At 42.2% G+C, this 25545-nt stretch overlaps 1 protein-coding gene and 1 long non-coding RNA gene across 2 annotated transcripts in view; one reads left to right on the forward strand and one right to left on the reverse strand.

Moving 5' to 3' along the window:
- Positions 1-27: 27 nt before the first annotated feature.
- The window catches only part of Slc7a14 (solute carrier family 7 member 14), a 102899-nt gene continuing 77381 nt past the window's right edge, over positions 28-25545 (reverse strand). The window contains exons 5-8 of the mRNA XM_047563042.1: positions 20486-20632; positions 17891-18099; positions 14902-15779; positions 28-1373 (exon numbers count right to left, since the gene is read on the reverse strand). Coding sequence (XP_047418998.1) covers positions 1051-1373; positions 14902-15779; positions 17891-18099; positions 20486-20632 — 1557 coding nt within the window. The 3' untranslated portion in view covers positions 28-1050. The remainder of the gene's footprint in view (positions 1374-14901; positions 15780-17890; positions 18100-20485; positions 20633-25545) is intronic.
- LOC124992346 (uncharacterized) lies at positions 21037-24760 on the forward strand. The gene is made up of 3 exons (XR_007110106.1): positions 21037-21141; positions 22682-22728; positions 24502-24760. It is a non-coding gene; the product is annotated as an uncharacterized LOC124992346 (long non-coding RNA).

The raw sequence follows: 25545 nt of genomic DNA on the forward strand, positions 1-25545 counted from the left end.
CACCAATCAAGTGGTTGCATGTCTCAAAAAAAAAAAAAAAAAAAAAAAAAAAAAAAAATTGCAGAATTTATAATTTTGGAAATATGAAATGGAACTTGCAATGTGATCTCAGTGGCTGGGTCACTTATTCTTGCAAAGATTTTTATCTGATTCTAAAACAAATGAGCTACTTCTTCACGGCATATTAGTACCATGAAATCATGTTCCCTCTTTGCCCCCTTGCATGTCAGCAGGAGCTTAGAGACTGGTGTAAGGGAAGGTATGACAGACAGTTCATTTCTGCCAAGGACTTTCTGGCCTTCACTTCAAGAGGTTATTTCATTTTCTCTGGGCTTGTAAGTAGAGCGTTGATGGTGCTTCCTACCATATTATTGGGTCTGTATGACGTTTTACGGTGAATCTGAAACCTTTGGGGGAAAGATCTCAAGAGTCCTTGACCCTTGCTGGATTCTAAAATTATTGTGTGGAAATTGTGAGAGCATTGGTGAATAAAAAGAAGCATGTGTCTTCTCCATGGAATTTTTTTTAGGTGAGATTTCAGGACCAAATGTTGCTTATCGAGGGAGGGCTGTCCCCAACTCACCCTGACCTGGGAGAACAGCTGTCAGCCTCACAGGCTGAGAACAGAATTTTGCCCTTCTGCTCTTATAGCCTGCTTCTGTGCATCTCCAGAGGAGCTGCCGTCTTAATGGGGTTAAGAAGTTCGTCCCTTCTTCTTGGGGTCTCAATAAAGAAGCAAAAGGATTCAACCAGTGAAGCAAAGGCCTAGGAAACATTTGCAGCCAACAGCTCATGGTTGTACCTAAGATGGAATTTTGTGTAGCCTTTTGTTTGTTGTTTACAAGGGGACCAGTTAGGGGCCCTGGGTCAAACACTTCGACAGATCTATCCTGAAGAGCAAAAATAGCAAATGACAGGCTATGACTGGGGATTGACTTTGGGGGAAGGCTGGATTTGTGAAATGAGAATCAAAAAAGTTTTCGCCTTCTAGCCCACAGGTTAAATTACTGGAAATCAATCATCATCATCTCCACCCTCTTGTGTTTACTCTTACTCAGGAGAGTAATCTAACTCATCATTTGCAATCAGGGCCTCCGAGTTCTGTTTGTGTTTGCTTTTGCTCTTAGCTTTGCTACTCGTCCGGCTGTTTGCCTTCGCATCTGACATCTGCTGGTAATAGAAGCCTTTGTCTTCCGCCGGCCCGCCCCAGTCCTCCTGGCTCTCGCCCTCAGTGGCGTAGGAGAAACCGTCCTCCACGGAGAAGGGCTCATCTACGTCGTAGCGCTGGTACGTGCTTTGATGCAGAGCCTCCTCTCGTGCGCTGATTTCCAGGGTGCTGTTCCAGATGCCGTACCCAAAGTAGATGAGCACACCTGCGAGGGAAGGCACAGGCGAATGAGAAGCTGCTTGGGGATCCGTGGCACTAGCAGGGGGATCACCCTCGGTAAACCAGAGCAGGAGGCGACATGCATTCTTTGATGTACAGGGTGTTTTGAAAAGACACACCTTTTGAAAGATGCTATTTAAAAATTACGAGATCTTGATAGGGTGTGGTGGTGCATGCCTGTAATTTTAGTGACTCAGGAGACTGAAGCAGGAGGATTGCTGAGTTCAAGGCGGGCCTGCGCAATTTAGAAAGACCCTGTCTCAAAATAAAAAGGGCTGGGAATGTAGCTCAGTGGTAGAGTGCCCCTGGTCATTCCCCAGTGGAAGAAAAAAAAAAAAAAAAGAAAAAAAAAAAAAGAGAGAGAGAGAGAGAGAGGAAGATAACCTTGCTTTAAGCATATTTGCAGTTTCCCTAAGGTCAAAAAGCCTAACAACATTGCACCCACATTCCTATGTGTCAATTTTTGGCTAGAGGTGAGAACTAGCTGCCTTTTAGACAGGATACAGACCCACTTCCCCTGCTGACATCCAGTTCATTACTCTCACATAGCTGCCAGCCAGGAATTTGCATTTTCTGGCCTGGGTTAAATATTTATGCATCAGCAACAGTATATTCCTACCTTCTCATAACATGTTATTATCTCTTGCCTCCACTTAGGGACTTCATCTCTTGTTTCATTGCTTAGCAACATGTATGTATCATTTTATTTCTTATCTTGCCATTTTTCACTCACTAATAGCATAATACATTGCTGGACTCCAAGCTGCCCCCTTTCTTCTGTGGGCTCTCAGAGTGTCTGTGCAGGCCACTTCTAGGGGCCTTAGAAGACCTGTCATGTGATTATCAGCACAGGGCGGTTCTATTTTATAGGCTGCAGAAAATGGGTGCTCAATGTTTGCTTAATGAATGAATGAGAATTCCTGATGAGCAAAATCCCCAGTGCGGCTTCTCTGTGCTGACGTCATTCCATCCAAAGGAAACTCACTTCCCATAGGGCTAATGTTATATTTCCATGATTTTTTGGAGTAATATGATAATATAGTTTGAGAGCCCCCATCTTCTACTTTGAAAAGCCCATGAGAAACAGAGTCTTGGCAGCCATAGGGCATGATGAATCAGAGTGTGGGCTCCATGTTCAGTGTCCTGCCTCCATCAATGACAGCTGTGCAACGCTGGGTTGTTACTCAGCCTCTCAGTTTTCTGTTTTGTAAAACCACGAGAGTCACAGCAACTGTATAAAGTGGGACTGCTTGAGGATGAAATGAGTTAAGCGATAAGCTTCAACCCTTGGCTGGAGAGTCACGCAGGGAGTTTTTGAACAACTCTGATACCCAAGTCCCATCCCTGGAAATTTGGATTTAGTTGTTTTTTGGTATGACCCAAACATAGTTGTTTTTTTTTTTTTTTCCCTTTTTTTTCCCCCTCCCTTGGTACTGGATTGAACCCAGGGGTGTTTTACTCCTGAGCTACATCCCCAGCCCTTTTATTTCTTATTTTGAGACAGGTCTTTTTAAGTTGCCAAGGCTGACATTGAACTTGCAATCCTCCTGCCTCAGTCTCCTGAGTTGCTGGGAATACAGGTGTGCACCTCTGCATGTGGCTTATAGTTAAGTTTTTAAAGCCTCACAGGTTATTCCATTGACCAGGCTGAGAACCCCTGGGACAAACTGCCCAATGCACACTCTCTACTGCCCTCTTGGGCCCTGCTGTGGCCCAAGATCCTGCTTGGATCCACCAGTCACGCAGCCTCTTTCAGACCCTCAACACCCAATTCTAAGTGGCACTGGCTCCCTTGACTTCGCTAACCCTTGCTCCTTTGTGATATCTGCTTGGTTGTTTGCATGGAACCACAAGTTAATCTTGCTTTCCTGTTCTGGGTTTGAGAAATCTTACTCCCTTTTGCATTCAAAATATGTCTTTTTAAGCTTGGATTTCTCCCTCTTTGTCTCAAATGACTTTTCCCCTTCCTCCTCCCCAGCCCCCCAGTGAAATCAACTTTCCAGGAGCCAAAGTAAGCAGAGATTTATAGTCCTAATTGGTAATAAATCCTAGAGTTAATCATTTGCAGATGTAGCTATTACTGCTCAAATAGCGACTTCATCTTTTTGAGCATGTGTCTTTACTCTTTCTTGTCTGATGGGGGGTAGTTATTCTTCTTGTGCAGAGCAAGACATCACATTCAGGCTTATTATAAAAGGGCCAGGGGGCCAGTTCTTGCAGAATGCCTGTTTGAAGCTTGTCTTGGACCTGAAATGAATTTTAAGTGACTAGGTGGGACCAGCAGGCACATGTGTTGTTTTTACCTGATTTTGCTCTTTTTAAAAAATGTTTTTAGTTGTAAATGTACACAATACCCTTATTTTTATTTATTTGTTTTTATATGGTGCTGATGATCGAACCCAGTGCCTCACACATGCGAGGCAAGTGCTCCACCACTGAGTTACAACCCCAGCCCTGATTTTGCTCTTTTGCTATCTTTACTTCTAGATATCCAGGAAGGTGCCAAATCTTGCCTCCTACTCCTGCTTGCTATCTATTATGCCAGTTCTTTTCTTTCTGATCCCTTTCTCTGACCCTTTGTAGACAGGTCATTTTCCTTCTGAATGTAATACAATTTCTCCCTCTTTCCCTTAACTTTCCTCTTCTGCCACTATACAGGTACTACATAGCTCAATCACTGGTTTGACACCTATTTCTAAAAGACCTTTTCCCTGCCCCCACCTGGAATTTGGGTGTCAGGAATTCTCTAAAAACCTTGGTGTGATTGCTCATAGAATCATAGATGCTTGAGTGGAAACGATCATATAAAATCATCTACGTATTTTAATCCCTTCACTCAACAGAAGAAATAGACTGGGTAACACAAGGTGACATGCCCAGGCCAGAACTGGCCTTCCCTATGGGTAAGGCTTCTTTCATATCTAATCTTTCACACTTCCCTTCCCCAACCTGGCTTATGAACAATGCTTGTTGCGATAAATATTCAGTAAGAGCTTAGGTGTTCTTTGGGAGTATCCAGGCCCGGTAGGAGCATGTGTGTGCACAAGCATGTGTGTGTATATTTGTGAGTGTGTGTACATTGACCATGATTACCTTGGAGAAGGCAACCCATGGAGACCTGCTCCATAAATATTTATGGCTCTTTGAATGTTTTTTCCAGCCCCGACAGTTCCAAAGGTGTGTTATTCTGTCTTCAAAAATACAATTCAAATATGGGTGCTATGAACTAAGAGGTGTCTGCATGAGGCAGCCTGACAGATGAGCCATCAGTGGCTCAGGCAAAGCCATTCTCCTGGGTCTTGGCATTCTGTCGCCCTTTATCCTTTTTGCTGGCCCTTGAGTCAATTCAGGAAAAGTGGTATGAAGCAAAGGAGGGGAGAAAAGGAATAACGGAGACGGACAAAGAAACAGAAGGGAGCAAATGAAGAGAGTGAGGGAGGGAGGGAGGGAAACACTCTCTACCATCTGTCACACATAAACAAGGGCTTTGTGTCGAGGAGTAAACAGCGCTGCTAAAAGCCTCCTGTGTGGAAGCAGGGTGTTTTGTTTCTGCTCCTTTTTTTCCCAGTTGGCTTGGAGAACTGTACATGAGGTAGTTTCTGAAAAATCTGTGGGATTCTGGGAATCCTGAATCATCTAAACTTCACACAACACCTGTGTGCCGAGGCTGTCTAATCACGGCAGTTACCTGCTCTTCTCTCCCGAGGAGCTCAAAATGTTACACAAATACTGTCTTGTTTAGACTCCATCTGGTCTGTTTGGGAAGGTGCAATGCGTGTGTGTGTGTGTGTGTGTGTGTGTGTGTGTGTTGGGGGGGAGGTGATTATGAGCTTCTCACAGTCAGGAAACTGGTGTGCAGGAAAAATAAGGGACTGTCCACAGCAACATGGTGAAAGACTAGACTGTAAATCCTCCCAGGTCCTCATGCCCTAATGCAGGGGGCTTTGCCCTCTCTTGTTTCTCCCATCTGCCAGGGGAGGCTATGAGGTATACATTGATGGGAAAAAATTTTGCACTTTCTACTTTGAAGAACTTCAAACATATAGGAAAGGCTAATAAATAGTATAATGAATCCCATGTCCTCTCCCTTCCCACTCTCCTGCCAGTTTCTCTTTAGGTTATTTTGAAACAAGTCCCCTCTATCGCAGGTTTTATCTATAAACATTTCAGTATCTTTAAAAATAGGTTCTTTTGAAGATCACTATTTAGAATCATTACCACATCTAAAAATTAATAACAATTTCTTAGTTGTTATCAACAATATTAGAATTTCCTCTAATAATTACACATGTGGGGAAAATTTGCCATCTTATGAGCTTACACACTTGTTCTAAAGATGCTATCGTTACTCGAAATAGTTTTTGGGCACTGTTATTAAGGATTGCCATTAGTTTGGCATCATATTCTCTTATGAACCCTCACAGATGACAAAGTTTTATCTTTTGAGAGTGGATTTGATTATCAGCTTAAACCAGAAGTGGAAGCAAGCTTCAGGAATAAGGTAGCTAATTAAAAAAAAAAAAAAAAAAAAAAAAAGTAAGATTTTGGAGGAGTTCTACTTGAATATTTAGTTCTATCTCTTCTTACCCACTTTGATCTATTGCTTTTCTTTTTCTGTTTTTTTTTCCCAATTGCTTATATTTTTATTGGTTCTTTTTAGTTATATATAGCATTAGGATTCATTTTGATATAATTATAAAAACATGGAATATAATTTGTATCAATTCAGTTCCCAGGACTTTCCCTTTCCCTCCCCCAGTTCCCTTCCCTCCACTCTACTGATCTTTCTGCTATTTACATAGTTTTTTAAAAATTAGTGTCTTGGGATGGTGAGAGTCCTGTTGTATATTTGTATATACACAGGAAAGTTAAGTCAGATTCATTCCACTGTTCTTCCCTTATCCAATCCCTCCTCGTTCCCCTCAATCCCCTTCCTCTATTCCATTAATATTTCTCCTATTTTTATGGAATTTCTCATCCTTATCTTTTACTTTCTTCAATTGCACATCTTATTATCAGTAATGAATTATTTAAAGTAGGTGTGGTGCTAAAAATCAGAAGGGATTTGGTTTTTGTGTTGTAGCAGGGTCTGGAGGCCTCCCTGTTGGGCTGCAGTGATTTTCTTAGTTGATGGGTCACACAGGGGTACCTGGTGTGGTCAGGGCAGTGAGCCCAGAAATGCATCAGCATTTTAACAACAGCCACGGTTGCACTGGGGCATACAGGGTGAGTGCCAGCCCTGGTGGGGGTTCTGGCAGTGGGTCCTGTGAAAGGCTGCAGTGTAGGGAATATTCAAAGGGAGGTTTTGGCTTCTTTTCTAGACAGAAGTTCCCTGGTGCAGAATGTGCCTCTGAGAGGCTCAGGTTAGACATGATGAAAAATCTTGCCTGTAGCCATCGAGTGGACTTTGTTTATATAATAAAATACTCGGTGGTCTTAAAGCCCTTTATGAAGAAGTACTGTCTCAGCCATCATCCCAGAGAAGGTAATAACTGTCAGTCACTGAAATAGCTCTGGAGCTCACATCTCTGGATTCTAAAGCTGAGAGCTGTCCCACTCAGGTGTCCCTTGAGGAGCTTTAGGAATCTCAGGCCTGCCTCTAGATCCTAGGGTACCTCAGCATCATCAACCAAGCACCTACTCCCCCATTTGTGTTGATCCCTCTTGTGCAAGTTAAGCAAATGATCACCAAACTGTAAATGAGAGGGGTCGAGGGAGGTGGGTCTCCAACACGTGGGAGAAAATCTAGAACAGAATCTTAACTCTGAAGAGAGATTGGGTAACATAAGTATTAACAGTAGATTTCTGACTCTATGGGTACAAACTTGGGTTGAAGACCAGGTCCCTGATCTCTAGAGTCCCGGAGAGTTCCTTGTCCTCAGTATGAAGCTCCATACTCAGGACCAAGAGGAGAGGGGCCACCTGACCTCAGGCTGGGTGGAGCTGCCTCTTCCTGGGGTGTACTTTCCAGCAGGAAACCCTGCCTGCTGCAGATAGCTGAGGCCCTCTGTTATGCCCAGAGGGGTTTTTATTTTGACTACTCTGGGATCAACTTTCCAAAACAGATATTTGCCAACACAGGAATGGAGACTGGATGGTAATGAGAAGGTGTCCTCCCCACCCACCACACTCCCCACCAACTCTACTCTTGCTTATGAGTTTTTAAAATTCCACCGACTCCTGTTGATTGTAATAACAATGAGGTTTGTTTAATGTGGTGTGGCCAGGAGGAGCAGACTTAAGGTGTAGTCAGGGGAGAGGAAGGTTTTCTCCCTGGTCTGCTCTAATATGAAATCATGGGACTTTATGCTCAGTTTCCCATCTGCAAAATGGAGTTGGAGACCCTTATTTTACTTAAGGTGTATGAGGGCCATGACAGGTAATGTAATCCTCTTAAAACAACATGGGACCTGTGTGGTGGCATATGTCTGTAATTCCAGCTACTCAGGAGGCTGAGGCAGGAAGATTGCAAGCTCAGGACCCACCTTGGTAACTTAGCAAGACCCTGTCTCAAAAAAAGGGCTGGGGATGTAACTCACTGGTAGAGCACCCTTAGGTTCAGTCCCCAATGCTGAAAAAAAAAGGAAAATCATCCAGTAATATGAACCAGCAATTTCACTTCTAACTTAACAAAAATTTTAGAGAAATGTGTCGACCAAGGATATGTATGAGAATGTTCATAGCAGCTCTGTTCTTAACAGCCCCAAACTGGAAACCAACTAATGTCTGTGGACACTGGAATGGATAGATATTGTGGTGTATTAAAGAGGTGAAGGCTAGCCAACAATCCAGATGAGCAGACTAAAACTACCAAACCACAAACAAGGCCAGTGAATCTCACAAACATAATGTTGAAGAAAAGAAGCCCATTGTTCCCTCTCGGTGACTGGCTGTCTGTTCCAGGTAAATGCTCACACCAGCGACAGAGCCTTCCACTCTGCCACAGTCTTCTCCCCTGCCCTGCTCTGGTACCACTGATGGCAGAGCCCTGTGATTGCCCTGGCTCTTCCTGGCCGGCATCTCTGTTGGGTCTGGCCCCCGCACCCTGCAGACAGCCCTCTCTGTTGCAGGATTCATCTCCACACACGCTCCTTCTTAAAATTCCACTAGCCCTTCGCCTCCCTCATCCTGGACTTCGTGACTTTTCTTGAGCATGACTTTGATGTGGAAAGGGCCAATCGTTTTCTGCTCTGCCTCTGCGGAGAGTTTCAGACTTGTTTGTGGGACACATTACCAAGAATTTGGTCATCTTGGCCCCAATTCACAGCCCTCCCTTTCCCTCCACTTCTTTCTCCAACGATGTCTGTTTCTGGTCAATTTCGATAGGACTTCAGATGATAGCTCAGGTAAAGAACAAAAGGGTTTATCTTCTCTTTGGGATATTTTCATTTTGGTATAGGATTTATGAGGTCTACTGCCCAAATCACAAGTTTTGCATGTTCTCTAAATCTATAGACAATAATTCATTTTCCTCAGAGGGACTGAAAAAATATTCCAAGTGAAAACTTGGCAGGTCTCAGGGTAAGGGTGCCAATGAGCAAGGCTACCAGATGATTAATTGGTAAAAAAAAGTCCCACAAGGAACAGTAAGCCTAAACGCTGCCCTGGAAAATACCATGGTATGGTCTTCTTTCTGAGTCTCTGCTAGTTTCATATTCCCTGAGACTCTGCCCACCCCCTTGAGATGTTCTTTTAGGATTCTGCATCAGCTAAAAGGAAATGAAGGCAGCTTTGTGTTCACCTCATTGGGATTAATAAACATGTACTGTTTGCGTTATTGCTCTTGTCTGAAAGAAAAGAAACATGTGCTGGGTAATCTTATTGAGGAGTGTGCTACATTTTACTCTATGAGTTATGTTCTTCTGAAGGTCAAAAGCTTAGCAAAACATTATTACAAAAATGCTATAATTAAGATTCATTTAGAGAAGGTTGGATAAAAAAATGTGTCTAAGATTATCAAGTTATGACTCAGCTTAACTATGTAAATTTTCTTTTAAAAAAGTAGTTGATGTTTCATAAGAAGCTCCATTTAAAAATATCTCTACTGCTCTTCCCGGAAAAGTTATACTGTGAATAGAGAAATTGAGAAGAAAAATCTCATTTTTTGGAGGCTTAGCAGTGGAGATATGTTTTTTTTTTATTCTATAAGATCATTAAAAATTTGATAACCCAATTTGGGGTTGTGGGATAACTGTATTTTAAAATTTTGTAAAAATTTGTTTTTGAAAAACAATTTTTATAATGAAATTATCTACCCTGCTTGGCAATCTATTCTTCTCTTTAGAGCAGTGGCTTTCAAATTTGAGCATGCATTAGAATCACTGGGAGGGCCTGTTAAGCCCTAAATAACCCTCAGAGATTCTGATTTGGTAGGTCTGGGATGGAGTCCAAAATCGCACTCTAACTAGTTCCCCAGTGATGTTGATGCTGCTGGTCTGGGACCACACTTGGAGAACCATTGATCTCGATCATTGTAAACCTGACTGTACATTAAAATTACCTGGGGGAGCTTTAAAAAGTACACAAAGCCTGGCCACACCAGACCAATTGAATCAGAAAATCTATGGGGGTTGTGGGGCAGGGGCCTGGGCTCATAATGTTTCAGAAGCAACCCATGATATTATTGATATGTAGCCAGGGTTGTCAATCCTTGTTCTGGGTAAAACTCAGTCATGTGCTGCCTTCAAAAATCATGATACCAAAGCAGTTAGCAGCAGTTGCCCCAAAATACTAGCCATTTTCAGTTTGTGGGCTGTGCATCATGATCAGCTGGTGCCCGCTGTCCGGCCAGCCCACTCTGCAGGGTGGCCTCCTCCTGAGTCAGTGAGTAGCAGTTTCTGCAGGGAGTTTGGAGTTTGTGCTATCAGCAAGATTATGTGAGGCGCTCAGGGAGTTTTCCTCTGTCTGATAGCTAGAAGGGCAGCCTGCGTTAGTACATGTTCACATTGTGCTTTGTGATAACTGGTCTGTCCACACTGGCACACAATGAATCATTTTTAGAATTTTTAAAAAGCAAGTCAGGAAATAAAAATTTCTTATGACTTTCCCTAACATTTTCTCATTCGATCCCCAAGCAGCAATCAATTCAAGGATGATAGAATTATTTGCATTTTTACAGATGAGTAAACTGAGGTCCAAAGAAATTAGGTAAATTTTTCAAAGTCATAAGACAGGAGGTAGTGGGGCTATTGTTTGAACCTAATGCTAATTCCAAAGGTGAGGGCCCCTGCCACCTCACTAGTTTTGCACAATGCCTCTGATGCTTCAGAAACCATAGATATGCAGAATCAGTTATAGAATTTGTGAAAAATGAACATGTGGGGCCTCTTGTTCAGAAAGTATTAGGAATTCAAGTTTGTAACTGCAGGGCCTTAAACCAAGCTCAGGAGGTTGTGCACAGATTGTATGCCTCATTTCCTTCTATATAATCTAAAGTTCCGCCATTCTTCTCTCACCCCCTCATCCCCATTATATATCATCATCTACTTATCAGGGAAAACATTTGGCCTTTGGTTTTTTGGGATTGGCTTATTTTACTTAGCATGATATTCTTCAGTTCTATCCATTTATTTGCAAATGCCATAATATTATTCTTCTTTATGACTGAATAATATTCCATTGTGTGTATATATACACCACAGTTTCTTTATCCATTCATCTGTTGAAGGGCATCTAGGTTGGTTCCACAATCTAGCTATTGTGAATTGAGCTATGCCACATTTTAAATATAGTGGCTTTATTGCTTCTCAGCCTTTTGGCTAAGATCAAGTATAATATAATGGCTATGATTGTGGACTCCGGACCCACTCTTCCTGAGTTCTAATCTTCACTCTGCTATATTCTAGTTAAGTAATCTCAGGCAAGTGCCTGAGTTTCTTAGTCTGTAAGATGCAGACTGTGAGATTAAATAAATAAGATGAGTAAATTAACTAACCAGGTAAAGCCCTTGGAATGATGCTGATATGTGATACATGCTTATTAGTATTGTTGCTATACATCATATGGTGCCATACTAGTACTAATGATTTTTTTAAAACATGATTTACTTTTTAAGTTAAAAAAATCATCTATCATCTCATCTTAAGCAAAACTGTGAAGCCACCAGATTCATGTGTATGTGTGGTCTTTTAATACATGTGAAAATGTATAACTATAGAATATTCTAGAAAGTTCATTCAATTAAGGTCAATGGGATGGGCAGTATGCTGTGGGTGATACTGAACTAGAGATGAAGTCTCTCCAGGTTTAATCATCTGTGAGTGAGGGCAGCAGTCTATATCTCCTTTCACTTGACATATTCCTGACTGAAAAATTTCTACTCAACTTTAGTCATTTCTGCCCATAATAAAACATTGATTAACTACATGTTCCAGTGGAAAAGTATTTAAACAGAGATGGAGATTGTAAAGAAATTATATAAATGGTGAAAATTTTGATGAATCAGTGATGTCTTCTCAAGAAATCCCCCAAAGTCTTACAAGGGATGAGACTTAGAACAATGAAAAATTGAGACAAAATACAAACAGGGAGGCACAGAGTGGCCTGCAGAGGCAAGGAATCTGCTGGAAGACCCTAACCTTTTCCTTTAATTGCCTTGTTTTACCCCAGTTCCTTCTACCTAGATCTTACATTGCAGGCTCCTTTCAAATTCTACCTCTTCATAGTCCTTTATGACTGTTCTAACTTGAAGTTCATTTTTTTTCCCATTTGAAAATTACCTTATAATAATGTAAGACATATTTCTTAAGCACATAGCATAGGCACTGTTCCAGGCATATAGGACACACGCTGAACACCTACCTGTACACGGGCCTCAAGCAGTGGGCAGGCTACTAAGGAATAGGAAGGAGTTCTGTCCCCTTGCCTGGGCTGGTTAATTTCAGGGATATGTCTTGTCCCTCCTTTAGGCAGGGGGATAATTAATCTATTACTTTCCTGTTCCTCAAACTCCTGAGGTGCCTCCTTAGCGATTTGTTATCAAAAAAAGCTACGTAAGGGACATAAAAATAGTTAATAAGGAAGTTTAAAATGATACTTCTTTTAATCATCCCTCTCAAGTTATCATGAACTTAATGTCCAACATCCTCATTAAACATTAGCAATTGTTAGATATTCAAAACCTATAATGCAAATAAAATATGAATTGGTCAGAAGTAAAATTTGAAATCTCAGAAAAGGTAAAGACCTCAAAGTCAATGAAAGTGAATTTAGAGAACAACTTGAATTCATATGTAAAGCTGTGAAAAATTGATCTAACAGACTCATTAGTTATTAACAGCCGAAGAGAGACAATCAAGAAGGATGATGGCATGATGGGCACTCTCTAAGAGAATATTTGGAATATCCAGGAATAAAGAAAATACCTTGGGGGAAGAAATGAAAAGCTCTTGAATATTTTACAAATGTCAGTATGAAGTGAAGGGTGTTAAATGGTGCCATGCTACAATGTTGTCAGAAAAATTATGCCCCCAAATCCACACTTAATCCATACTTTGTTCATTTTAAAAATTAGAGGATGATTGCTCTTCTAATTTAATTTTGTCAAATGTGTAAGAAACACATTTCTTCATTATTTATTATTTCACAATTTTTATTTTCTATGGTAGAATTCCAATCGACCTCTTTCCCTTTCTCTTTTCTATGCTATTTTTGTCTCCCTTTTCAAAAAGTGGATACATTTTAAGTGAACTTATTTTCCTAATACTAATTATCCTTGCACAAGAAGAACTTCCAGTCATTTAGTATTCAATTCCATCTGGGTTGATCAGCTTTATTGATTCTAATGCAGAGAGCAAGGGTCCAGTTTTTCACAGATTAAAAACAGTCCTAAAATTCATTTGGAAGAATAAGAGACCCAGAATGGTCAAACCAATTAAAAAAAAAATCAATGCTGAAGGCATCACAATACCTGACTTCAAATTATACCACAGAACTATAGTAACAAAAACTGCATGGTACTGGCATAAAAACAGATACATAGACCAGTGATACAGAATAGAAGACACAGACAAACCCACACAGATACACTCCTCTGACCTTGACAAATTGCCAAAACCATATGTTGGTGAAAAAAACAGCCTTTTTAACAAATGATGTTGGGAAAACTGGTTATGCATATGTAGAGGGAGGAGATTAGTCCATATCAATCACCCTGAAGAAAAATCAACTCAGAGTGGGTCAAAGAACTAGGGATTAGACTAGAAACTTTGCTACTTCTAGAAGAAACCATAGGGTCAAACCACCAACATATTAGTGCAGGCATCAACTTCTTGATAAGACCCCTAATGCTCAAGAAATAAAACCAAGGATGAAGTTGTACTTCAGTGGTGGAGCACTTGCCTTGCATGTGTGAGGCACTGGGTTCAATTCTCAGCACCACATAAAATAAATAAATAAAATATTGTGTCCATCTACAGCAAATGTGTGTGTGTGTACATATATAAATATAAATATAAATATAAATATATTTATATATAAATATATATATATATAAATAAATATAAATATATATATTTATATATATATAAATACATATATATGAAGAAATAAAACAAGAATCAATAAGTGGAGTGGAATCAAATTACAAAGCTTTTGCACAGCAAAGGAAAAAATGAAGAGTGCAAAGAGAAGCCTACAGAATGGGAGAAAATCTTTGTTAACTACCTATTCTGGTAGGGGGTTAATATCCAGAATATGTAAGGAACTTGAAAAGTCCCCAAACACCAGAACCCCCCCAAATCATCCAGTTAATAAATGGACAAATAAACTAAATGGACCCTTCTTAAAAGAAGAAATTCAAGTGGTCAACAAATACATGAAAAAATATTCAACATCTTTAGCATTTAGGGAAATGCAAATTAAAACTACACTGAGATTTCATCTCACTCCAGTTACAATGGCAGCCAGAAAGAATACAAAAAATAATAGATGTTGGAGAGGATGTGGGGGGAAAAGGAACACTTTTATCTTGTTAGTGGGGTTATAAATTAGTACAACCACTTATGAAAATCAGCAGGGAGGTTCCTTAAAAGACTAGAAAAGGAATCGCCATATGACCCAGCCATACCACTCCTTAGAATGTATCCTAAAGAATTAAGGCCATCATACATGCATACTCATGTTTATAGCAGCACAATTCACATAAGCCAAACTATGAAACCAGTCTAGGTGGCTCCATCAACAGATGAATGGATAAATAAAATGTGGTACATATACATAATGGAATGCTACTCAACCATAAAGAAGAATGAAATTAAGTCATTTGCAGGAAAATGGATGGAACTTGAGAGCATTACGTTAAGTGAAATAAGCCAAATTCAGAAAGCCAAGGGTCATATGTGGAAGCAAGAGAGAAAAAAGAGGGGGTGGGGGAAAGCAAGCAAGCAGAGGTCCATAGAACCAGCCAGATTTCTCTAAGAATGGAGGGGTGTAGTCCAGTTAGGAGGTAATTTTGGGATAAGCCTGTTCAAGACCTTGAAAAAGAAACTCTCCAGGCTCCAGGGGAATTTGCTTACCCACAAAGCACCAGACCGCAAACCGGATCCATGTGATGGTGGAGAGCTTTAGCATGAGATAGATGTTCACCAGCATGGCAAAGGCAGGCACAAAGGGGAGGCAAGGCGCCATGTAGGGCAGCTTCTTGGGGTTCTCTGGCTGCTGCAGGATCACAAACACCAGGGCGCTGATCAGCAGCACCATCAGAACAACCAGAAGAATGGCCCACCAGCTCTGCTCTGAGATGTAGTCAGAACCAAAGATGATGAAGGAGCAGAAGATGAACATGAGGATGAAAAGCAGGAGCACACAGATGGTCACCGTGTGCCCTGTGGCTGCTGTGGGCCGGTCCATTTTGCCTGGAAGACCCAGTCGGATTCTCAAGGTGTAGTAACGGGGCCCAATCAGCTTCTTCAACTTGATGAGATAAATATTTTCAGATTCATCAGCTTCTATGCCTGTGGTCATGTCCACGGTACCATAGTTGGGGTGGTTGACATTGTAGGTTGACTTGTCTGATTTTCCAATGAGCATCTCATTGTCTCCCAAAGATGGGAGATTTTTGGCCCCACATGTATTGGTGGCTGGGCCAGAAAACTCTTCCCCTTCACTCACAGGAGAACATGTTTCCTTCTCACATTCAGCCAGAATGCCCTCCTTCTTCTTGGTGTGCTCCTCAGACAAGAACTTGACAAAACCATCAATGTCACTCTCAGGTTGATATCGAAGGAGCAAGACACAGACAGAGACCAAGGTGTAGGCGAGGAGTGTGCCAATGGACATCATCTCTATCAGGTCTCTCAGGCTGACCAGCAGCGAGAGCAGAGCTGCCAGGAACCCTGACACAATGCAGGCTACCACTGGAGTCTCTGTGTAGGAGCTTACATGAGCCAGGAACCTGGAGGAGAGGTGAAACAGAGTTAACGGCATGCCACACAGGTGGTGACTGATTCTAACATGGTCAATGTAGGGGACCAGAATGTTAGCAGGCTTGTGTGGTTAGTTCCTCCTCATCCTGCCCTTCCAATTTACTTCTGCACACTGCTTTAATTGACTGCTATTCCTAAGTTGGCTCCTGGAGTGTTAGAGAGGCTTCATTTTAATTTCTTGATTTTGAGGCAAACTTCTTCATTAAATTTCCTCCTCACAATGAGACAAGGAAGACTAATTGAAGCCAGGAGGTCTGGCAGAGGTCTAAATGGAAACCCAGGCTTTGCTGTGAAAGAGGAATGGCTGAAGGAAGTCATATACCTGCTTGGGGGTTCCCTGAACTTGTGGGTTTGCAACATCAGCATCACCTTTAGCTTGTTAGAAATAGATATTGTCAGGTTTCACCCAAGATCTACTACATCAGAGTCTCTGGGGGTGATGCTCAGCAAATTGCTCCTTAAAAGACCTCCAAAGGGCTCTAAAGCTTGAGAAACACTACCCTGCATCAAAGTACAGAATTGTAGCTGGACAAATAGCACAGTAATTAAGGACCTGTGCTCAGAGATACAGGTTCAAGTCTAAGCTAGTTATTCACTGAAGAAGAGAAGACCAACAGGGCCACCAGTGGCAGTTGATGTAGCAGTTCCTACAGAACCTGTAGCAGTTCCTATAGGATGAAGGAGGCTCCCCCTTTCTTCCTCTCTCTCCTTCTGGTCCTGCCTCCTTCATCCTCTTTCATTCCTCCCTTTATTTTCATGATTCACACAGAACTGTAAATTTGCCTGAAGTCCTCTCATCTTTCCTCTTAATTTTCTTTGACAGCAGAGAAACATTTTGGATGAGTGAAGTGTTCACACCTCCATCAATGTAAGCCCTTTTTATTTTTTCTTTTATTTATTTATTATTTTTATTTTTAAAAATGTGTTCTTTTTAGTTATATATGACAGTAGAAGTATTTTGACATTATTATACATACATGGAACATAACATCCCATTCTTGTGGTTGAACATGATGTGGAGTTTCCTTGTTCATGGATTCATATATGAACATAGGAAAGTTTTGTCCAATTCATTCTACTGTCTTTCCTATTCCCATCCCTTTTCCCTTCCCTTCATTCCCCTTTGTCTAATCCAGTGAACTTCTATTCTTCCCTCCATCACCCTTATTGTGTGTTAGCATCTGCATATCATAGAGAACATTCAGCCTTTGGTGACCCCTTCTTGGTCTGCTCACCAAGCCTACATGGAGCAGAGGATGACAGCTAGTGGTAGAGGTAAAATCCCTGGGACAGCTCTTTCTGCACCCCTGAGAGTTCCTTGGCCTCCCATGTTGAGCCTGGGTACCAAGAGGTGGGACCACATCCCTTTATACCACAGGCAGATTCATGGTCAATGTAGGGGGCTAGAACTGTCAATATTTTGGTAGTTAAGAGACTGACTTTTGGAGTCAGATGGTTCTGGGTTCAAATTCTGACCTGCCCCTCAGTGCATGGGAGACTTGAAGTGAGATTTATTTCTTAACCTCTCTAATTCCTGGTATACTTATCTGCAAACAGAGTTGTTGTGAGAACTAAATGGGATGCTATACACAAAGCACCTGGGATACAAAAAAGTCCAACAATGGTAATTATTGTTGCTACAGTTACTAGATCTGTTCTGAGGGTCTTATCCTCTCTCTGTTGATTTTTTTTTTTTTAAACTTCAGAGGATCTGTGAAGAGAAGGGCAGGCAGCAGGTCTCAATATGTCCCTGCAGGTCTAAAATGTCCCTGGGGCAGGTTCTTCCCTCTGGAGCCCCACCTCCCCAGACTTTTGTGCAGTGATTTAATGTGCACCATCTTCACAAGGGAGATACAGTGTCAAAGAGAGAGGGGCAGGTGGGGGAACATATCAGTTAGTGCCAGATTGAGGGACCCAGAGTCAAGCAGAGGGAGCGTTTTAGACTCAAACTCTCTCCCAGGATATATAACAAGGTCCACAGTGTGGTTCTTATCAAAACTCTGCCCAGTTGACAGTGGGTGACAATCTCCCTTGAAAGACACAGGAGAGCAGAATACATGTCATGGAGCATAACCCTTACCTGAAAAGAAGTCCATCACCAGCCATGGCATAAATGACCCTTGGCATTGGGAAGAGGGAGCCCAGCAAGCTGACTGTCAGTCCTGCAACCGACCCAATGGCCACTACAAATTTTGCAGCATAGAAGCCATGAGCCACAAACATCTCCATGAGAGGGGATTCCGTATCAATGGCATAATATGGCACCATCAGAGTTAAGATCATGCTCACCTGTGAAAAGAAGAGAAGGTATGGTTGGAGGCTGAGGAACTACAGCATGGATAGATGGCCTATAGGAGAAGCAGCACTCTGCACCTGGAGGCAGAGCCTTGCACAGCTGTTTGGATCTTCCACTGATTGGCATGTGGCTTTATTGGCATTCAATCTCGAGATTTTGACCTTCAGGTTTTCTTCCCACATGCAATTTCAGTGGACTGATCCAGATCATCTCTGATATCTCTCTGTGGCCCTTTCATATCCAAGGAGTAAGTCTGCAGGTGTTTCTGTCCCATGAAATCAGAGCAGTTGGGGGCAGACTGTCCCAGATGGAAGGAGCTGTATCCAGTCCCAGCAGTGACTGTGAATAGCCTGCCCTCAAGGACAAGACTCTCAGTTCTTTTATTCCTTCAGTGTCCTACAGGGTCTTATCTGCACTCCCTTTTACTCCAGACACCCAAGATCAAAACTCCAAAGGTAAGCCCACAACCAATTAACAAATGGGTCCCCAGTGATGACTCATATTTCCATTTCCACTCTCTAGGTCAGTTCTAAGGGTCGTGCAGGTCAAATAAGACATTATGGCATCAAGATGGAATCTAGTCCTACTCTGATAAGACCACTGTGGTTTTGCTTAACCAGGGAACACTTGGTTAGGGACTCCAGGATCTACCTTCCTTCACGTGGCATAGATCTGCCATAACATTGGTCTCTTCAGAATTGGCTGGAGACAATGGCGCCAACAGTCATATGGTCAGATATGAGTTCCCCTAGTCCTGTGAAGGCCAATCATGACCTAAGGGAGTTCAAAGCCTGAGAGGGAGAGAGTAGTTGTATGTAGACCATTTCTTTGCCAGGTCTTCAGGAGCCAAGATGCTTTAGTGAAACCATGAACTACTAGGGAAAATAACAAGATGTACGATCATAGTCTAGCAATTTGGCTTTTACCACGATGATGGAACTGTTGCCTGCTAACCAATAAAGAGCAAGCAGCTCCCAAAGCAAGGTTAAGGCCCATGTAGTCTAAAAGAGGATGCTTCCCAGGGATACTACTACTTACTACATTCCCTTTGGGGTTGGGGTAGGGTGGGGTGGAGTGGGTAGGAGGAGAATGAGTACAGCAAGTCACGTTGAATCTCCTGGCCATATTAGACAGAAAGAGCAAAAATTTGGTAGAGGCATAGAAGCGTTCTGTAGTCTATAAAGTTGCTATTCTAAGGGAGGAACTGTGATTATTGACTTTATTGTGTGTGTGCTGCCAAGACCCACTTCTGGAGGAGGGGGAGGTATGAAGAAGAAGTGGAAAGCAAATGTAGAACAGGGTGTCTCTGCTGCCCCTACAACTCTGCCACCCCTCCCTCAATACTCTGCCCTCAGGGATAATCAGAAAACATCTGGCTGGGCAACTAAATTGCTGTCATCCACACCTGAGGATACTCTCCTATTTTTGTTTGGCTTCCAGGACAATCCTGTTTTGCAGATTGCTTTAACCATTAATAGGTCAGGCTTCCTTAATTGGTTGCTAAAGATTTTTTTTTGGGGGGTGGGGTGGGGCGGAGAAGAATGGTAGGCCTGGCAGGCTGCACCCCCGGCTCTTTCCTAATTGTAGTGACCCAAGTGAGTAGGACCCTCAGGACCTGGGAGCATTTGTGTGACCCCACACCTGATGGCTCGCCAGCTGTAGGTTCTCTCTGTTGACGGGTGCTGAGGGGATGTTGGATATGGCTGGACTATTTTTGTGATAGAGATCTGGATGTGGGAACTGGGAGATGAGACATCAAAGGTGTACGAGGCGTCTCAGGATCCCGAGAGAGCAGGCTGAGGGCTTCACTCTGAGGGCCACCTTAGGCAGGGAAACCCCAAGGATGGAATTGAGCTGTTGTGAAAAGAGGGGGCAACAGACAAAAGATATTGCACCCCCCACCCCAGAATGAAGGGGAAGAGAGTCTCCAGAGGACAATGTACTCTCTCTCCCCACGCTGCAGGAGCCTCGCCTCTTTGCTGTCGGGAAGCTCCCAGAAGACAGAGGAGCATTGAGGGCTGTGCACAGAGGCCACAGTGCCTCTGCTCGCACACCGCCCGTTACTGCCAGCCTATGACCTGAGCTCCTTGGATGGCGGCCCACTCCCTGCACACCATGCTCTGGGACAGCGGCAGAAGCTGCGAGTCTGGGTGTAGCGGGGATGAGGGTGGGGACTCCAGAGGTGAAGGCTGAAAGGGCCTGGGACTTCTTTACGGAGGGGAGCCCTGCGTTTCTTCTAGACATCTTGGCATTCAAACACCGAGAAGGCAGAAGGCGAGGCCTACTTCCTGACAGAGGAGGGGACATAGTCCTAGAGCCACATTTTCAGATTAAATATAAAAGGCCAGGAGGAGGGTCCTGTCAGCATTTGGTACTTACAGACACATAGGCTGTCAGGCAGATGACCAGGGAGGCAGTGATAGCGTAAGGGATGGATGTGTTGGGATTCTTGGCTTCCTCTCCGGTGGTGGCAATGATGTCAAAGCCAATGAAAGCATAGAAACACGTGGCTGCTCCTTGCAGCACCTGTAGGGACAATCACATCTGTCAGACTCAGGTGGTTAGGGCAGCACCAGGGCCTTCAATGTGGCACCCACAATGGCCCAATGCCGGGCAGAAGCCACTGAGTGGCAGAGGAAGTAACACAGTAGAACTGGTGCTGAACACCCAAGTTCTGGTTTCCTATGCTTTCTAGCTGTGTGGCTCTGGGTAATTTCCTCATGTGTTAAATGGAGATAAGAATTTTTTTATGGCCAAATAAAAATTGGGTCATTTTACACATTTGAATCCTTTTGGAAGCAAGTGGGAGTATCAGTAAATCAATACATCGGCTATGTCTATATCTTAGGGAACTCATTAGCTTTTGTTTTCATCTGACAGTTCTCAGCCACAACCACAGCCTCGGGCTGCGTGGCTTAAGGATGTTTGGAGGGAGAGGTAACTTCTGGCATTTAGTGGAGGGGACTCAGATACTTCTGCACAAAGAAGAATTTTCCTGCCCAAGGTCACGTTAGTGTCCCTGATAGATCGTCTCTGTGAGTAACTTCTAGATCTGAAATGATATAAAAGATTTTCAGATCTTTAGATATTCTGTGGCTTTCAAAGAGAAGACAGTAGAGACAGAGTTTGATTTTTTGTTTCTTTTGGGGATCTGAGTAACCTAGCTGGGCATGAGGCAGGAGGTCAGAGTAAAGCTGGGGAGCGGGTATCCATCCACATCTGCTGGATGTCTGTCTGCCAGATCCTGTGTACCTCCAAGGGTGGTGGGATCTATGTCAAGATGTCAGTGAAAATTTCCATTGAGGAGTGTGTGACTTTCTTCTAAAGAATCTATTGAAATTTAAATGAGGTTTTCCCCATCTTGGTATCTTCATTATTAGCTGAAAGTAAAAAATGTGCCTTTTTGAATACTCGGAGGATGTCCTTGCCAGGAAGATGAGAGATTTTTTTGAACTCGTGTGACTGGTTTAAGGGAACAAGCTGCAAACTCTAGAGGGGTCCAGGAAGTGAGGCCCATTGAAGACAGGAACATTTCCCCTGCTTTTCTCCACGTTCAATTCACAAATGATGTTATTCAAAGCATGTGCTGAGCAGATGCTTCTCTAAAATATTTGCTCTTACCTTACACAATAATTTCTTCACATGAAAAAACCAAAATACTGGATACTAGAACCTACAAGGTATACCAAAAAATTGAAGAGCTTCTTAAACCTTCAGAATCAACCTTTGCTCATCTGTAAAATGAGCCAGTCTCTTCTACAGTCCCTCCCAACTGGAATTCTAATGTTTCTATCCCTAGCCTAGCTAGAGGTTCTTACTCTCAGGCCAGGGACATTCAGGGGCTCTGCTGGGAAAGAGTCACATTTTTATTTTCAATAACTTCTAACTGAATGTTAGCATTTCTTTCCACCATGAATGCAGGTGACTCAGAGTACCTGTGATTCTGTCACCAATAACAATCTGAAATAATAGTACATATATAATAGATATTAGTGTTTAAAGCACTAATTAAAAAGTATATTGTTATTATATCACAATTTAAAAATATCATTCTTTTTCAATATAATTGATTTACCTTGAATTTCTGCATAATTAGGTTCTTCATTAAAAATACTAACTTTCATAAGGGGTCCATAAGTCTCATCAAACTGCAAAGGGGTCTATGGCACAAAAATTTTGAGAACTCCTGCCTATTCTAATAAGTCAGGCAAAAACAACTTCCCAGACATAAGCGCTTCCATCTTGCAAGTGCTACATTCTGGGAAGCAAGAGAACTCCTACTTTGCCTCCTGCAAAACCCTTCATGTCAGGATAAGGAAAATGGATTTGGCTGCCAGGCAAGGAAAGAAAACAGACTTCACCTCACCATACAGGGAGATTCACAGGCTTGAAATGGTGCTGGCTTTTACTGGTCTAGAACGAGTATAGTATTCAAGGATAGTATTCATTGTCTAGTATTCAAGGATGAGCAGATAGTGGGATTGTAGGCTTACCAAGCAAAGCCTCACTTTAAGACAACTTCCGGAAACCAGGTCTTGCTTTCTTTTCCTTTAGCATCTTTCTTCCCGTCCACAGAGAGAAACACTCACAGACAACCTGAAGAGTGGAAGGCTCCATGGAAGGTATGCACACCTACAAATATCTGAAGTTCTGGCACTGTCACAGCTGAGATGGAGCTGTACCGTAGGCTCCACAGGGAATCCCAGAGCCATAAATTTGTGGATTTGGGTTTATTAGGACTGTATGTGATGGGTTGACATATTTGACTCCATGGAAATGTTATAGGACAGGCTATATGGGCAATAACTAAACAGACTCCATTTTACCCTGAGACTCCATGTTATGTAGGAAATGCTTCTCCCATGGGAACACCCCACCTCTGTACCCATCAACAATTGCTTAGCATAGCGGGTTTGGTGACACAAAATGGCAATTCTTATATAATATAAAATTGTTTTCTTTTTGATTACTATTTTTTTTTAGACAATGTACCATGTCAACAGCGATTGTCTAGATGTTAGTAACCATTCTTTAACTTGTACCCAACTAAGGTCGTTTTGACCCACTTCTCCTTCTACTTATGATTTTAGATCATGTGATGTGAGTTTGTAGTTTTGAATCATAGCAACAGACCCTTATGATTGATGTACTGACTTATGGTATAAAAATCCCTGCAACCCTATGGTCGGGGCTGTTCTTCCAATAGCCATTTTGGGCACTGTGTGAGACAGTCAGCTGACCGGCTAATAAAGACTCAGATTTGGACTTCTCTGGTTGGTCTGTTCTTAAAATTGTACTCTACAACACTGTAGACCTTGTAGAGACCATTAGACATAGGCTGGTTCTGCCACATATTAACTTGGTGATCTAGAACAAATTCCCAACCTCTTGAACCCTAAGTTTCCTTATCACTAAAAGGGAGATAATAATAGCACTTAGTTCATATTCAATAAATATTAACTTTTACCACCAGTATTATTATTACTATTGTAAATTTTTCTACAGCAGATAAAACCCAAGGGAACAAATTCCTTCTCCTTCCTATCCTCTTCTTTCTCCTCTTCTTCTTTTTCTACTCTCTTTCATTTAGAGCTCAATATCTATCTATCTATCTATCATCTATCTATCTATCTATCTATCTATCTATCTATCTATCTATCCATCTATCCATCCATTCATCTATCTACCATGTACCAGGCACTGTGTTTGGTAATGGGGATACAGTCACGAGCCAAAATACTCTGAACTTGACCTTGTGGAACTTGGAGTATGGAGGATCCTGCAAGATCCCAAATGCAAATTCAACTGTAGTAATGAACTGAAGAAGATTGTTAAGCATCTATATTATTTGGAAAACAAATACTTTTATTTTTCAGATGAATGAAAGAATGGATGGCAATTATTGATATTGATAAGATACCAGAAAATTAAGTGTGACCAAGCTGGGAAGAGAGGAAATGTTTATGAAGAGGATGTATAGTAGCCTGAATTTGCATTTGTAGAATGTGAAAAGCAATTAGAGTTGAAGAAAGACTGAACAGATCAAAGTTAGGACATCTGGAGGTTTTACTGCATTAGGCAGTGAACAGAATTTAACTCAGAGGATTCAAGTGCAATGATATCAAGGAAGGGACTCTAGGCAGGTATGAACCAATGTGTAGGGCAGGATAAGGAACCCACTTGGGATGTTGAAGCAATAGAGAGGTGTTGTCAACCCTAAGCCTAGGGACAGGGTAGAATGGTGTTCCTGGATGACATCAGGAGCTGGAGAGGTGGAGTAGCTGCTGCTAGTGTGGTTCCAGGGCTGGGAGGGAGTGAGGAGGAAATCCCCTGGCCTTCCTCTCTTCTCATCTTCTGCTCACTTGATAACATCTTCCACTGGCTAAACCCAACAGGAAACAATGAGCAAGGGGACTTCTGGAGCACAGGACAGAGCATGAAGGGTGGAGAATGGACCTGGGCAGTGGAGGCAAAGGGGAAAAGACCAGCACCGCTGTCAAGGTCAAGCAGACCCTGGCCTATCAAGACACAGATGAAATAAACAGATTATCAAAGAGAAGACAAAATTAGCAAGAAGTTTCCATTTTTTACTTGAATTAATTCAAATGAGTTTTTCTTCCTTGCAAAACAAAAGGTCAATTAAAAGAGCCATGAAATGAAACTGTGTGTAGGGGCATCTCTACCCAAATAATCACAACTGTTTTCCACTTCACTTTCTGCCGATCTCCTATCTGGTCACTTTATGATTAGGATACCTTTACATGCATGAAAGAATATGTGTGGTAGCTGGGGGTGAGTATCTGAGAATAAAATTGGTGAGTAAAGGTGTGTGTGTGTGTGTGTGTGTGTGTGTGTGTGTGTGTGTTTATATGCATGTGTATGTGTTTCTGGGGTCACTGGTGCTTTATCCTAATCCTTTCATTTAGTGTTTTACATAATTTAGAAATTGTATTGACTTCTAAATTTGATGACAAAACTGAAATTGTTTTCCAGAGTAGGCCAGGTGATCAGAATGGGTTCATCCCTCTAAGAGCTTTGTGGGCAAGCAGCACGTGCCTCAGTTGTTGGAGGTCTGCTGCTTACCTAGTTGTCAAAAGCATTGTCACAGTGGCCTGCTACTTAGTGTGTGAGGTCTCTGAAAGCTGGCTCCCTGTGCCTTGATGATATTTGAGAGGCATTAGGATAAGGTGACCCTCCCATATTCTGTCATGGCCAGGCTGCAAGATGCCTGGGAGATAATTAGGCACCTTTACATAATTCACTTCCAAGGTAACAAGACAAATTCCCACTTTAATAGCACTTTTAAAAACCCTGGTGCCCCAGCTCTATTAGCAGCCCATCCACAGTGACAGTGGAATGCGCTAATAGATTCCAGCAAATGGATTCAGATGTGGAGAACTTGAGAAACAACTTTCCCTTTGTTTGGGAGGCTGTCAGAA

This window comes from Sciurus carolinensis, chromosome 9 (assembly GCF_902686445.1).
Source record: "Sciurus carolinensis chromosome 9, mSciCar1.2, whole genome shotgun sequence".
In the NCBI taxonomy this organism is placed as follows: domain Eukaryota; kingdom Metazoa; phylum Chordata; class Mammalia; order Rodentia; family Sciuridae; genus Sciurus; species Sciurus carolinensis.